Genomic DNA, 15,239 nt, shown 5'->3' with positions numbered 1-15,239 from the left:
TCCTAGTTAGAATTATCAACTTTATCCTTTTTTTTTTTAAGTTAAAAGAATTATGTATAAAAAAATTGAACGAATTGGATGAAAAAATTTTAAAATTGAAACAAAAAATTGACCACTTAGTCCATATAAAAAAGATTTAAAAAATTTTAAAAAATAATTAAAATTATAATTTATAGTTTATAAAGGTATTTTGACAATTCAATATAAAAAATAGATGAAAACCTAACGGACACTAATGAATTGGGTTAATTGTTGAACGATCATTCAAATCGAGAAAGTATTGGTAATTTTCAAAATAACAAGAGGATATTAATTACACTCTCCTTCGCTAAGGTTTGGTGTAATTTTATGTAGACCCTCTATCTTTTATAAAATTATATATAGTACCCCTGGAGTTTGCATCCGTCCAACGAATAGGTACTTCTGTTAATCAAAACTCACGAAATTTGTCAATATTAACAAATAAAAATTGATATTCATCCCAATTAACTTATTACTGATTTATTGCATGACAAACAAATTTTCTTTGACTAAAGTACATTTACAACAGTGAAGATACCCTCACTCGTATGCATTAACACGTGAAGATGTATAACGGTAATCTCATCATAAAAAAATTTATTTAACATGCAAATTAATAATAAGTCAACTGGGGGCTAAATATGAATTTTTATATGGTTTTTTTTTTATTATCAGTAAATTCAAAAAAATTTGACTAACAAAGGAACTTATTGTCAGATTGAAGCAAATATCACGAGTACTAGATGCAACATTTCAAACCATAGAGAAACTAAATATAATTATACCAAACTTTTATTTTAAAAAAAGTATAATTATATCTATTTATAATTATACCAAACCTGAGAAAACACGTTCTGATTTAATTTTTATGCAAATAACTAATAGTTCAGATTCGTGGAACAGTCCTACTAAAACAAGTGGTTGAACAAAAATGTTTTTATGTGATAATTGCAATAATTTTTTTTTTCTTTTTTGAGAAGGATAATTGCAATAATTTTATAATAATATTTAAATAAATTCAGCTCCATTTTTATTATGCACATTACATTTATGTCCCCTCAAGTCTTAAAATGTTATCAATCAAATTTAAGAATCTCGGACAAGAAATGAAATTGAATTTTTATTTAAAATTATGGATTAAAAGTGAGAATTCCATAACTGATGATACAAAAAATGTAAAAACTCAACTGCTAAATATCTAATAAAAAAATGTCATGCGATAAAAAAATATTATATTTTTAAAATTACGAGATAAAAAATGAGAATCTCAGGAGAAATAGCAGAAATTCCTCTAAGTTAATGAGGTGCAAGTGGATAGCCTTTTGGTAATGGTTAGGAAGGGGATGTACTGGAATGTTGACAATGTGCATCATTCATATTTAAATAAAAATATATAATAAAACGCGGTCGTACTGCAATCAATCATGAGATGATGCTCATACTCAAAATATATTAATATAAATTATGATATTTAATCATTAATTATTGTTATTTAATCGTACAAATATTCCTTTGTATCACGTCATTGCACATTTGATGTTTGAGTGCGTTTACCATTTTAGATTGGGAAAAACGCAAGCAACCTCGTTGTGATACTGCAAATAAATAAATTATTTTTTTATTAAAAAAAATAATAATTTACTTATCTGTATTTTAAAAAAAAATGTGTCCTCTTGTGTTTTTCAAAATAAAGCAATACGGGGAATAAAATTATTATTATTTTTTCATATATGGGTAATTTACTTATTTGTAATATCACAGGGAGGTAAACTGCATCAAACTCAATTAGATCAGAGGAATCTTTTGTCTTCACAATTTACCAGATACATACTCGCCAATACAACTTGCTCAACACGAAAACAACGTTGTAAATGATTAAGTCGAGCCCGTGTTCAAGTTTGTTTGAATTATTGTCTAGCTTCAAAAATTGCGTTCGAATTTGATTTATTTCTTGATATAATTGAATTGAAACGAACTTTAATTACATCATATATGAGCTGTAATAAGCAAATAAATAGGTCATCAATACAACTTGCCTAACATGGTAGTATATCTGATTAAGCAACATTTATTCTCATAGTTAGGTAATCTTTTTGTAATAAAACTCCTTCAATTTAATTACCCTAAGAATTTGTTTGGATAATTCAATAATGTAAAGAATTTCAATATATTCTATAATATGATGATGGATTTCAAATTCATGTAATAAGAAGTCATTGAAATTCATTTCTCAAATCCAAATTATTCCATCCAAACATACTCTAAAATTTTAATTCTATTTATTTGTTATTCTTTTATTTAATTATATATATATATATACAAAAAATGAACCATTCCCTATATTACAAATAAGTTATGAGTACGACATAAATTTAAAAAAAAAATTATGATAAACTGATACTATCAACGACGATAAGAAAATTAATGTGATTACTTATTTTTTTTAATCATAATTATTTAATATTCGTTATAATTTTTTGAAATATAACTAATATTTTGGTTTCCCATATTAAAATAATCCGATTTTTCGATCAAGTAAATAAAAAATTAGAGTTTACTTTATTATTGATTTTACTCACATATAATTTAATTAATTACAGTTACGTACATATCATCTTTTTTTTTTAAATGAAAACATTATTATATTATGTTGGAATTCATATACGTAATTTGACTTTAAAGGAAGAAGAGGAGTTGGAATCGTCCTGTCACTTTCATTTTCAGAATTTGATCATTTTCAAAGGACTAAAAAAGCAAATACCATGATATTTTTTATAAACACGCCTACCACACAAGAAACCAGAAAATATATTTAATTTTAACCCAAGAATATTATTTATTATATTTGAGTTGTCTTAAGCTTGGATTATTCTCTTCTTGCTTATTGCTAATCATTGGAGTTTTTTCTTTTTTTCTTTTTTTTTTCAAAATATTGAATATTCCAATAATCAAATAATGCCATCGATCAATATTCTTCTACATTATAAATTATACGACTTAAAAGTTATGATAAATCAATATTTTCTATTATGACTAAATAAAATTAATGTAGAAATTTAAGTACTAATTATGTTTAATTAACATTTACAATGGACTTAATTAGTTGTGGTCAAAATATTTAGTTATGGCTAATATTTTAATATCGCTTGCGTAAATAATAGATAATAGTCATTGCGCCAATTGTGATTAATTAGCATTTGCTAATATTTTTTTATTATTAATTATAATAATTAATTTTCACAAAAAGACATATTTCTTTTTGTGCATGTTTGCAAGAAAGAAAAAAGTCATCAATTTCATATGAAATTCAACAAACGAGAATCTCATATGACGTTCAGACGACTGTTAACAAATATCATAATTGAATAAGAAGAAATATGATAATGCGTTTATGTTTTTTTTTCGACTTCATGATATTAGAATTTTGGAATAAAATTCGACAAAAAAAAGAAATTAAATTATTTCAAATTTCAAAAAAAATTCCAATTTGTCATCCCAATTTCCAAAATCAGGTGTCTATATCTCTCAATAATGCAACTTTGGGCAGACATGTCACAATAGTGTGTGCCCACTAATAATTTACAATAATACCTCCAAGATTTTAATACCTTTTTATTTACTAACACAAGATTATAATATTAATGAAATAATTAATCCATCACTATCCACGACCATCGAAGGGCCCCGCGCCTGTCCACGTGGCACCAACCCACAAGCGAGTACCAAGAGTTTCGACGCACACGTCCCGGCACGACCAATTGACCAATACATTCCACGCTGCTGCAAATCTGGCTTGGCTGCGCACTAATGTTTTCGGGTTCCTGTGACAGAGTTGGAACAGAACTCCTGTCTTCTTAGTACTGTACAAAACTATACATACATGTCTCCTGTATCTATACATCTCTCTCTCTCTATATATATGTGTGTGTATTTGAACCGTTGAAGGGGTTGTTATAGAAGAAGGAAGAAGTTAGAATTTGAGTTGGGTTGGGATTCTTTGCTTTTTTGGATGGACTATTAGACTTTCTTGCGATTAGTTAAAAGTTCCAACAAAAAGAGAGAGAAAAAAAAAAGGCCCTTTTTTGGTTCTTCTGCCTTGTCTGCAAGACTCGTTTTTGCGATGTTTTGATGAGCTTTTCCATGCACCATGAAGCCATACAATTCTGTAAGTATCTATGCTCTCTCTCTCTCTCTCTCTCTCTATACATATATATATGTATGTATATGTATATATGTATGTGCATGTGTGTGTAGAGGTGTTACTGGTTGCGTATAGTTTTCAGGTTGAATTTACTTTCTATATGGGATTATGGTCAATTTTATCAGGTTGGGTGTTTGAGGCTCAATTTAATCAGGTGGGCGGGGTGGGGTGGGGGTTGGGGGGGGAGTGGAATCTGTTTGCTTCCTGAGAAACAGAGCTAGAATTTGTGCAGACCTTATATGATTGACTTTTCATAATCACTGAATTTGGTTGTAAATTGTTAATATTTGAATTTCTTTATATATTTATATAGTTAATTTGATAGAGAAATAATTTGATGCATTTGATAAATGTTGATTGATATATTTGAATTGTTATTGTTAAGAGTTACTCAAGACAGACATTCCCTTTTCTGGGATGAGACATTCTTGAATATATGAAGCTAAGTTTGTCGCTGTCGATAGTTAATTACGCGTCTGCAGTTCTTTCCTCAGAAATAAATGCTTCTTTTTATAGAGATTATCTGTTTCTTTTTTGTTGTACAATCTCTTCACTGTATGAAATATCTTGAAATTATTCTACAGTGTAAGGGAACATATGTGTGTATAAATCTAGTATTCATTTGTCATTTTCAGGTTTGTCTGTTAGCAGATCCTAAGAGGAGCTCATGTCTCTGCAGTCTCTTTGTTACCATGTCGTTGGTTTGTGGTGCTTACTTCGTCGGCAGTGCATGGCTGGGGAAGGATTCTTATACGGTACATGTTTGTCCTAACATTTACTTGTTTACATTACATTCTCGGAGCGTCTGGAGTTATTTCTCGTGCGCAAGAACGTCGTGTGATTTTGGTTCTGAAACATAGTTATTAGGACAACCTTTCCAAAGTAGGACAATGGCTTCACCATGTCCTCGAGCTCAATCTTATGCTAAAGAGAGAAGTGTTGAACAGTTCTATTACATCCTCTGACTTTGTAAATGAGGCAGTCAATCCTTTTTTGCTTGTTGCTTCACTTCATTTTTGCATTCTCGAAATTCGCAAAACAACATTCTTGAACAAAAAATTCATTCCAGCTTATGATACTGTATTCATCTTGCAGTTATCACCTGGACTCTTACTCAACACTACAGAGCAATATTCAGCCTCTGTCAAATGCGAGGTAAGTTTTGTAACAATATGTTGTTTTGTTCGATCCCAAATTTTGACAACTGTGATTAAAACTTTATGAAACAATGTCAAAATCCCTACAAAAGTTGGTCAATTATGAATTTTGGAGTATTTTGCTAGTACATTTCTGTCTTGTTACCTTATTATGCACAATTCTCGAACCTCGTTCTGTAGGAGTCGCCAGCGCTGGACGTTGAAGTGAATGATGTCAGAGAAAATACACAAGTTGAGAAATGCAATGTTAGTGATATCTACACAACACGTTGTTCGTAATCTGGAGTATGTTTTTACACTTACTGTTTCTAACTTAAAAGACATTGATTTTCCTTCTAGGACAAATGCAGGCCTGTTGGGAGTGAGTCTCTGCCAAAAGGGATTCTTTCCAGAACTTCAAACCTCGAAATGCAACATTTGTCCGGTCGTATTTCAGAGGATGTATGTCTGAGTAATGCTGTCTGAAGTTGAACAACTTATTAACTTTCCAAAACCTTGACCTCATTGAACGAACGACTTATTTATGTTCTCTCCCTTAAGTTCTTAACAGTCACCTATACAATCCTTCTTGTGAAGTTCTTTTTCAGACATTTTGTGCAGCTTTTGTTTACTATGTTTAGTGTCTGTGTATCAGAACAATCCAAAACGCAGAACGAGTTTGTTGGCCGTAGCAGTCGGGATTAAGCAAAAACAACTGGCGAACGAAATTGTTAAGAAGGTATATATTCGTCTTACTTCTCGATTCTTACTTACGTACTCTTTCTAATTTCACTTCTTTTCCCATGACTTTCATTCACTTCAGTTTCTAGGCGACGATTTCATTGTGATGCTGTTCCATTACGATGGTGTCGTTGACGAATGGCACGATTTTGAATGGAGCGACAGAGTCATTCATGTCTCGGCCACAAACCAAACGAAATGGTACGTCTCTAAGAGTTTCTCTTAACGAAGATCGTTACTTCTTTCGTTGCATGTATGATCTTCACTTTCGTCTTGGACGTTGTCTTCTGAATTCCCTAGGTGGTTTGCCAAGCGTTTTCTACATCCTGATATTGTTGCTGAATACGAGTATGTTTTTCTGTGGGATGAAGACCTCGGAGTTGAAAATTTTCATCCACAAAGGTACGAGTTATTTGCAATTTATTTTCTCGTAGAATTTGTAAACGACACTGTCTTTCTCGAAAGAACATAAATTTGAGTGGTTTTCATGAGTTAGGCGATTAGTTGATTATTTGTTTGTAAGAGAACCTCAGTCAGAATGTTCGTTGTACAACTTTTATTAGGTATCTGTCTATTATCAAGGAAGAAGGTCTGGAAATCTCACAGCCGGCTCTCGACGCTGGAAAATCAGAGGTACACCATCAAATCACTGTGCGAAACCGGAGATCAAGGGTGCACAGGTTAGTAAGAAAACCATGTGTTAAGGTGGAAGCACGAGAATGTAGGAACTTCCAAAGTCATAGTCTTTGATAAGACGAAAAACTGCTTCAGACAACTCTGTTATCAATCATTATGCTAAAACTCTTGTTTATGTCATAAACTAGGAGGTACTACAAGCTCAGAGGTGGTGCATCTGGAAGGTGTGATGGAAACAGTACCGCTCCCCCCTGTGTAGGGTAAGTCTAAGCCCAAATGAAGAACAAACTTTGACGCTGTTCTTACTTTGATTTCCTTAAAAAACATATCATGCCTGAAATCGTATAACTTCTGTCTCATCGGGGTGTACTCATTCTTAGTAAGAACACACTAAGAATCTTGGTTAAACACAAATGGATTATTTGCTGACATTGTGAATCAAAATGTGGTGCAGTTGGGTGGAAATGATGGCTCCTGTGTTCTCAAGAGCAGCGTGGCGTTGTGTTTGGTACATGATTCAGGTACTCGATCCTTTCCCTCTTGCAGTTGTCGACAACCTCATAACAGGCTCAATTGCTCCTCGTATTTACACAATAAACTGACCTCTCTGACATATACATAGACTGTATAAAACTTGTGTCTGGATGTAGCAGGGGATGAAGTTTCAACAACTTTTGATTGTTCTTTTTACAAATTAGTTTATCTAATGAGCCGGTTGTCTAACGGCTACCATCTACAGAACGACTTGATCCATGCTTGGGGCCTCGACATGCAGCTCGGCTATTGTGCACAGGCATGTTTTGTCTAGAGTTTTATTCTATGTGGTCTGGTTTTGTGTTTTTATATGTAACGAAAACCATGTCCTTATTCATAGGGTGATCGAACGGTTAAGGTTGGTGTCGTTGACGAGGAATATATACTTCATCTCGGTCTTCCTACCCTTGGTGGCCATTCAGACAAAAATCAGGTACTTGATCGTTGCCCCCTTCTCTTTCCTTACATCGAGAAATAACAAAAATGCACAATCAAACGTGTGTTAAAGAGGAAAACACATGCAACGCTTGAATGTCTATTTCAAATCCTATTGCATCATCTATTCCATTTAAATGCAGACGACTGCCGAATTGTCTAGCCAATCTTCAAGTTCAAGGAACTTGTCCGATTCAGGACCATCGGTATGATTTTAAGCAGCATATTGTTGCGTTGGTACCTCTTCCCCCCACAAACGTTAGTGTTAATAACTCTGGTTTCAAATTTTGCAGGCTAGTTCAGAGTTGCACAATCCTAACAGCAGATATGCCGTAAGTTTCCCCATATTACAAAAAGAGACCCCTTGACTTTACTATATTACAAAACGACCCGCTATTCTAAAATTTGTATGCACCCCCTTCAGTTACTTGTTATGACAGATGATTGCATAAAAGACCCCTTGATTTTACTATATTAGAAAAAAACCCCTCCCATCGGAAGACTGAACGGCCAGAGGGAAATGTAGTAACATAAAAAGATGGTTGCAGGGAACTCCAACGAAGTTCTCCAAAATCGATGAGGTTTTACGCATTACATGCAAACCTCAAAGAAAACATATATAACTGTCACTTACTAATATGGTAAACAAACACTTCCTCTTATTAGCAAAATTACAAGAACACCCCTTGCTTGTGTAATTGTAATTACAACTACATCTCTTATCAGTACAAAAGTTTACAAAAACACCTCCTAAAATACAGTATACTTAGTACATGCCTGTAATTTTTTCAAGGAACAGAGAATGTTTGTATCCTTGGGTCGAACCTCAACAAGGGTCAATATAGTCATCACATAAAAGTATGTACCATATACCAAGAATTAATGGCCGATGTCTTAACCATGCGTCCCAGTCTTCTACTTATACATTTACGTTATATTATTTGCATGCAGATTCGGACACGATCTTACGCTGAAATGAGGGAGTTTAGGAATAGATGGAACAAGGCGGTGAAGGAGGACCAGTGTTGGGTCGACCCGTTTGAACAATCTGCAGCACCGCAGAGTACTCGTTAGCAGACGTCTGTCGACTTTTCAAGATCCTCATCGAATAAGCAAGAAAGTGATGGGATCATCGACGATACCGTGTATAGAAACACAGATACGAAGACAATACACTGTCTATACGTACATTCTTTTTTTCCAGACAACATTGTGATAAAGCACAAGAGCTTCAACTCCAAGCTAACTACCTCGGCCTGCATTGATGGTAGTTTTCAAAATATGGGGAGTTGCGCGATTTCAATCTTTTGTATTTTTTTTTTTAATCCTTGAAATTGATTTTCTCCCTAGGAAATTGGAAAAATATATAGTGTTGAGTACTGTTTTGGGCCTTTGGCACTGCGTTGGTGCTCAAATGTGACCAAATTCTCAAAGAAATGAAATTATTTTTTTCTAATTTATTTATTTTTCTTATATTGTATGTTTTGATGACTATAATCTTGTTTTTTTACGTGTTGTGAAAAATTGTGATGTGTCGATGATAAGGGTGGCGACGAGACGGGTCAGTTGGGGTAGATTCAAGACCCGTCTCGCCAACTACTACAAAGCTTATCCGAGCGGGTGTAACCCGTTTGATCCATAGTTTTCCTTTTTTTAACGTTATATATTATCATAATATTTGGAGTGATTGACCAACTTCAATTTAAAAAATGTACGGATAGGGGTGGCTCCGGGCTGGTCCAATTTGTTAAGACCTACTAGTTGTGCCCGTTACTTGATTTTTAGACTCGAATCCACCTTATAACTTCATTTTTTAGACCCGAACCTACTCCATTCAAGGTGGAGACCAGAAATCCCCGACTGTTACCTATGTATGGATTGTGTTATGAATGAGAAAGAGATTCAAAGAGCACCAAACGTGGCATGGAAGGTTACCTGTCTATACTATTTAGAGTTAATTACACTTAAATTCCTTAAAAAATTACTACAATGTTACAATTTTTTTTTAAAAATTACACTTACACCCCTTTCGAAACTTCCATTTACAATTGTACCTGTCCATTAGAATTTAGATATAAAATATTGACGTCAACAAAAAAATTACATAAACTTTTAATTTTACGCCTCATTAAATATTCTATATCAATTATTGAGAACATAATTAGGTTTTTTCTGCATCAACAAGTAATTTGTTTATTCAATAACAATAATTTAGGAACCATATTTTATTATTCCTTGACAAGGAGAGATGCCAACATGTGCTTTCTCAGACAAACGAATTCACTGCATTATCATCCGCTTGATTTTATTTAATTTGATCTGATTCTATATTTTACTATAATTTTATATTATTCTCTGTTCCACGAATTAACCTTAACCGATTAAAAAATTACCAAGAAATAATTAATGAATCATATATAACTCTATAAATAATCAAATTATTGTAGAACATTTAATACTGCAAATCAAGCTCTGCTCAATTAATAAGGTTGATGCCTCACAAATCATAAATTTGTGAGTTCGGGTCCCACGAATGTGTGTGTACGTCATATCTACTTCTGTAATAGTAGTTTGTTGTTAAATTCTTTGTTTTATTTGAATGTATTTGTTGGTTTGAAACATGGATGTATTGAATTAATTTTTAATATTTAAACCGCATTGGACAGTGTAATAAATAACATTTTATTAATAAAAAGTTGGTAGGTAATATAAATACCACTTGATATTTAAAAGAAAAAGAAAAAGAAAAACAAGAACATTTAATACTAATTGCATAACTATTACAGAAGCAAACCAACCTATGCATATGACTTTACAACTTGAATAAATCAACCCCATTATGTTTAAGTCCACAATTCAAGCAACCTCGTACTGTTTTCTTTTCAAGACACACACCACCCCACACACACACACACACACACACACATATATATATATATATAAATCAAATAATTATATTAATATTTTAATAAATTGAGTAGTACATCAAAATGTTGTTGACCTGTCTATAAAATTGAGAATAATTAAATAAATTATCGTAAATTTATACAAAATGAGATAAATTTTTATATATCTGGAATGAGTCGAAGCACTCAAGAATTATAGTGGTAATCAAATTATAGAATTGATGATTAGCATTAAATAAGAATAGTTTAGGATGTGGATGAGGGTGAAGTACATAGTTCATATATATCTATATATATATATATATAGTTGCGTGTTATGACATGAAAGCTAGTGGACAAAGAATCAATAAAGACAACCCAAAAATGTTTAGAATCTTACACTCATCCTTCCTTCCTTGCCTTTCTTTCTTATCTTTCTCTACTTTATTTTGTATTTTTCATCTTTATTCCTAACTATATATTATTCTCATCGTATCGGCTTTCATTTAATTTAATTATTGAATTATCACCCAAAATACATACTTGCGTAATATATGTAATATAATTATATTCTTTTTATGAATTCATTTTATTAATAATTTCTCATTTATAATCAATTAAAATTCATTTATTATTAATTCCGATCATTATTTTCTTAATAATATAGTAATGATTTAATTATATAGACGTGTCGAGTATAGTTTAAACCATCAATTTAAAATAAATTAAATGGTGGAAAAGTGGAAGTAGTAGTGATCTTGTAAAACAATTCATGTGTATGCCCTTTACGTCACATATATACATAAATTTTAATTTTATTTAAAAATATGGATATAGGTCTGGTGCCAGCACCCAAGTTTGAAAATTAAATTTAATCCACGTGGCAATGCAAAATATGTACCTAACTCCACCGTGATTTTAATAATTTCCAGTCAACTTTTCATTTATATATGGGCGGTGAGTGCTCACGTTTCAATCTAAGTAGAAATCAGAATTTTATATTTAGAAATAACATAAAATAGTTAAAAAAACATAACAGAAATAATGCATATTTTTAGAAATAATTTATTATCTTTTCAGGAATAACATAAAATTACGGTACTTAACAAAAATAATACATATTTTAAAAGAAAATTTTAAAAATTCTATCATGTATCTACACTTGATTGTTGATTCGACTGAATCAATCAACCCAATACCGGGTCACACGATTCACCGATTGAACCAATATGGTTTTCACAGTTCTTGGGCTCCTTCGATTTTCTGATTTCAACCAACCCATTTTGGGGGCGGGGTGGCGGTTTGGACGGTCGGACCATCCGAGCCGGACTGGGTTTAAACATTGACTTAATGTATAAAGAACATAAGTATGGGTAATTTTGAAATTCAATATACTTAGGTATGATTCCCACATCAAAATTACTCTCGATTAAGTTTTTGCATTTGATTTAACATAGTCAATCAAAATCGTAAACTGATAGAAAATGCGGGTATTTATAGGTACGGTCCACGTGGCTAGTTGTGAAGTGTAGATATAACACGACCACAATAATGTCGTATATAAATGAGAATAATATATAAGATAATTTGATAGTTAAATATCAATATATATATTAAATAAATAAAAATTATTAGAAAAAATACATAAATATGAACACATAAAATAAAAGGGAACTCAACCTTATTATATAAATTTGATAAGCACATTTTACCTACCCCAAAAGGAAAAGAATGGTTGTCTCACGTGAACTTGCCATATTACATACGTCATCTATAATATTTGTGGATCCCAAAATACTAAAACTAATTAATTGCCAGCTTCCCTCTATAGAGATTATTATTTTTTATTTAATCAATTATCATTTTATTATAAATCTCAACCCTTAATAATTATAACAATCAAATTTTTAATAGTCGACCTCAAATATTCGTAACTAATTAAATTTTATGACCACATCAATCAGAAATTGAGTGTCAATTTTTTTTTAATAAAATTAGATATTGTCAACTTCATATTAAATGCTATCTAATTAAACAAAATTATCTAATCTTTAACATTTATTAATTCCCAACTTCTCTATATGTATGTCAAGAAAAATAGTGATTATAATTAAACAATTTAATGATTTAATTTTTTTTTTTTTTGCTTGTTGTGTTGGAAACTAACCGACCTTATTTGTTTAAAAAAGAAATAATAAATGTTATTATAATTAGGGATCATCAGACTCACCTCTCTCGTAGTTTGGTATAATTACATATAGATTTCTTGTGGCATGAAAAATTATGTCTAATAGCCCTGAGGTTTGTTTTCGTCTAACAAATAAGTCCCTCCATTAGTCAAAGTTCATCGAATTCGTTGTTATCAACAAAAAAATGGGATAAAAATTCATATTTATTCTCGATTGATTCATTACAGGTCAAATAAATTTTTTTATGATCAATTTACCCTTTTGCATCCTCACACATTAATGCATGTGACGAGGTATATTTTCACCGTTATAAGGATAGTTTAGTTAGACAAAATTTGTTGGACCAATAGTAAATCAGTAATATTTGTCAATATCAACAATTCATAGATCGATGCTAACCTTATGAGTATTATATATAATTTTTTGAATTATAGAGAGTTTACGTATAAGAGAAATCAAATTATCTCTTATAATTAATAATAATTAGAAAGTTTAAGGGGCACCGGCCAGTCGGCCACAGGCCATTTTATTAAAATGGGCAATTTTATTGCACATTTCACATCAATTTTTTTTACTTCAACTTTTATATATAAATATATATATATTGACCTATATACCTATTTAAATAATTTCGGTCTTACTATAATAAAAAAAAAAATTATGGTGACGTTATTTGAGGGAGAAAATTATTTGTCACGTTTTAAAAAAATATTATTTAAATTTAATATGATAAATTAAAAATAATTGAAAGAATACTATGATGGGCTATTTAGAAAATCAATTATTTAATATCAATTACTATTAAAAAATCAATTCTGACAAATGCAAGTTTTTAATATGAAATTATATTTAGAGGGCGTTTGATTAAACTTATTTAAAATATTTTATGAACTCATACATTAAATGAGATTTTTTTAAATTATTTTAAAATTAAATTATTGAAATATTTTGATAAAATAAAATTATGAAACTTACAAGATGTCATTAATAATTATTTTTGGAGTTATATTTTGGTAATCAAAATTTTCCATTAAATGACGTTTTGGTACCTAAATATTTATAAAAAAAATTATATAATATTTTTTAAATAAAAATAATAACGCCTCATGAATACAAATTACAATTTATATGAACAAAATTAACAAAAAAAAATGGTCTTTAAACATTTTTTTTGTTGCTCCTACATTTTCTTTACATTTAAATTAAAAAGAAAAAGAAGTTCGAGTATGTAACTTTAAACGCATAGTCAATTAATTAAATACAAAACATTTTATTTAATTAATCAGATACACGATCCGGGGAAAAAACCCGACCCGCATCCTCATATCCTTACCCGGTTAGCCTTGATATGAGAAAAACAAAAAATGTAGGGCTTATTTGAAAAGATGGATAAAATGACTTTTGAAGAACAAAGAGGTCATAAAACGCAGATGCGGCGTTGGATGGATAGTACTCAATCAAACCATGCAAACGACTAATAACCAAAAGAGAAACAGGATCAAGATGAACGGTGATGATTGAATTGACAAACCAAAGCTAGTCATTATGAAGATCTGATTGGATATGGTGTAGGCAGGTATCCCCCACAACGCTGGACAATCCTGTGGCCTATATTCCTCCCAATTTTCAATCATTTTTAACACGTCTTTTCAATACTAGTTTGACAAACAATTCTTATAATCTGTTTACATAAATTATATTTAATTTTAAATAATTATATATACTGATTAAAATATTATTATCACTTACAAGAATCATTCATAAAAATATTAACATCATTACATAAATTATTATTTTTTTTTGGCCGTGATTGGTAGTTTCTGTAATTATGCAAAAAATATGAGTGATTTGTACAAATAGACTATAAGTTAGGAGGTGTAAATATAATTATCCATAAATAATAAGATAATTAGTTTTTTTTCTAATTATACTATAAATTTATTTAGTGAATTGATTGTAATTATATTATAAATTTAAGTATTAACAATTACTACAATATTAGTTAGTACATTGTGTCAAGGCACGACATAATTATATTTTTTTTAAAAAATAAGTAAATACAATTATAAATAATTTACTTTTAATTGTAAAAATAAATAAATAATAAATAAGTCCAGCACGTCCTATTGTATAGGACCAAGAATATAATGTTGCTTGAATGGTCATATGGCTTGTGCCCCCCATAATTGGCAGCCCTTGACTTTTAACATCGTATTATATTAGCTCCATTATAATATTAGTAGATTATTGATAATATTATATATTAATTAAATAATTTTAGATATAGGTTAAATTATAATTGAATTCACGGATTTAAATAAAGAATTTTAAATGATTTTTTGGCCTCGTTTACTCTGACGATCGTATTAAATAAATGATATAATTATTTTTTACTAAATAAATAATAAAAAAATCTTGTATAAGTAGTTAAGTATTTACTTATATGTATTATAGTAACAGG

General features: G+C 30.5%; 1 protein-coding gene across 1 annotated transcript; it reads left to right on the top strand.

The window, feature by feature from the left end:
• Positions 1-3,803: 3,803 nt before the first annotated feature.
• LOC105169064 (uncharacterized) lies at positions 3,804-9,164 on the top strand. The gene is made up of 16 exons (XM_011089331.3): positions 3,804-4,186; positions 4,858-4,977; positions 5,318-5,377; positions 5,560-5,625; positions 5,719-5,820; positions 6,014-6,097; positions 6,182-6,300; positions 6,400-6,501; positions 6,663-6,779; positions 6,924-6,995; positions 7,190-7,256; positions 7,475-7,528; positions 7,610-7,702; positions 7,848-7,910; positions 7,998-8,036; positions 8,656-9,164. The coding sequence occupies exons 1-16, from the start codon at positions 4,169-4,171 to the stop codon at positions 8,776-8,778; spliced, it is 1,299 nt and encodes a 432-aa protein (XP_011087633.1). The 5' UTR covers positions 3,804-4,168; the 3' UTR covers positions 8,779-9,164.
• The last annotated feature ends 6,075 nt before the right edge of the window (positions 9,165-15,239 follow it).

This window comes from Sesamum indicum, linkage group LG8, assembly GCF_026168435.1.
Source record: "Sesamum indicum cultivar Baizhima isolate 11 linkage group LG8, ASM2616843v1, whole genome shotgun sequence".
Lineage (NCBI taxonomy): Eukaryota > Viridiplantae > Streptophyta > Magnoliopsida > Lamiales > Pedaliaceae > Sesamum > Sesamum indicum.
Note: the sequence above shows the minus strand (reverse complement) of the source record. Positions and strands in the feature narration are given on the sequence as shown.

Excerpts from the sequence above, each read along its gene's own strand:
- LOC105169064 (XM_011089331.3), top strand. Across the intron at positions 6,098-6,181 it reads CGAACGAAATTGTTAAGAAG|TTTCTAGGCGACGATTTCAT; the intron begins GTATATATTCGT and ends CATTCACTTCAG. Across the intron at positions 6,502-6,662 it reads GAAAATTTTCATCCACAAAG|GTATCTGTCTATTATCAAGG; the intron begins GTACGAGTTATT and ends AACTTTTATTAG.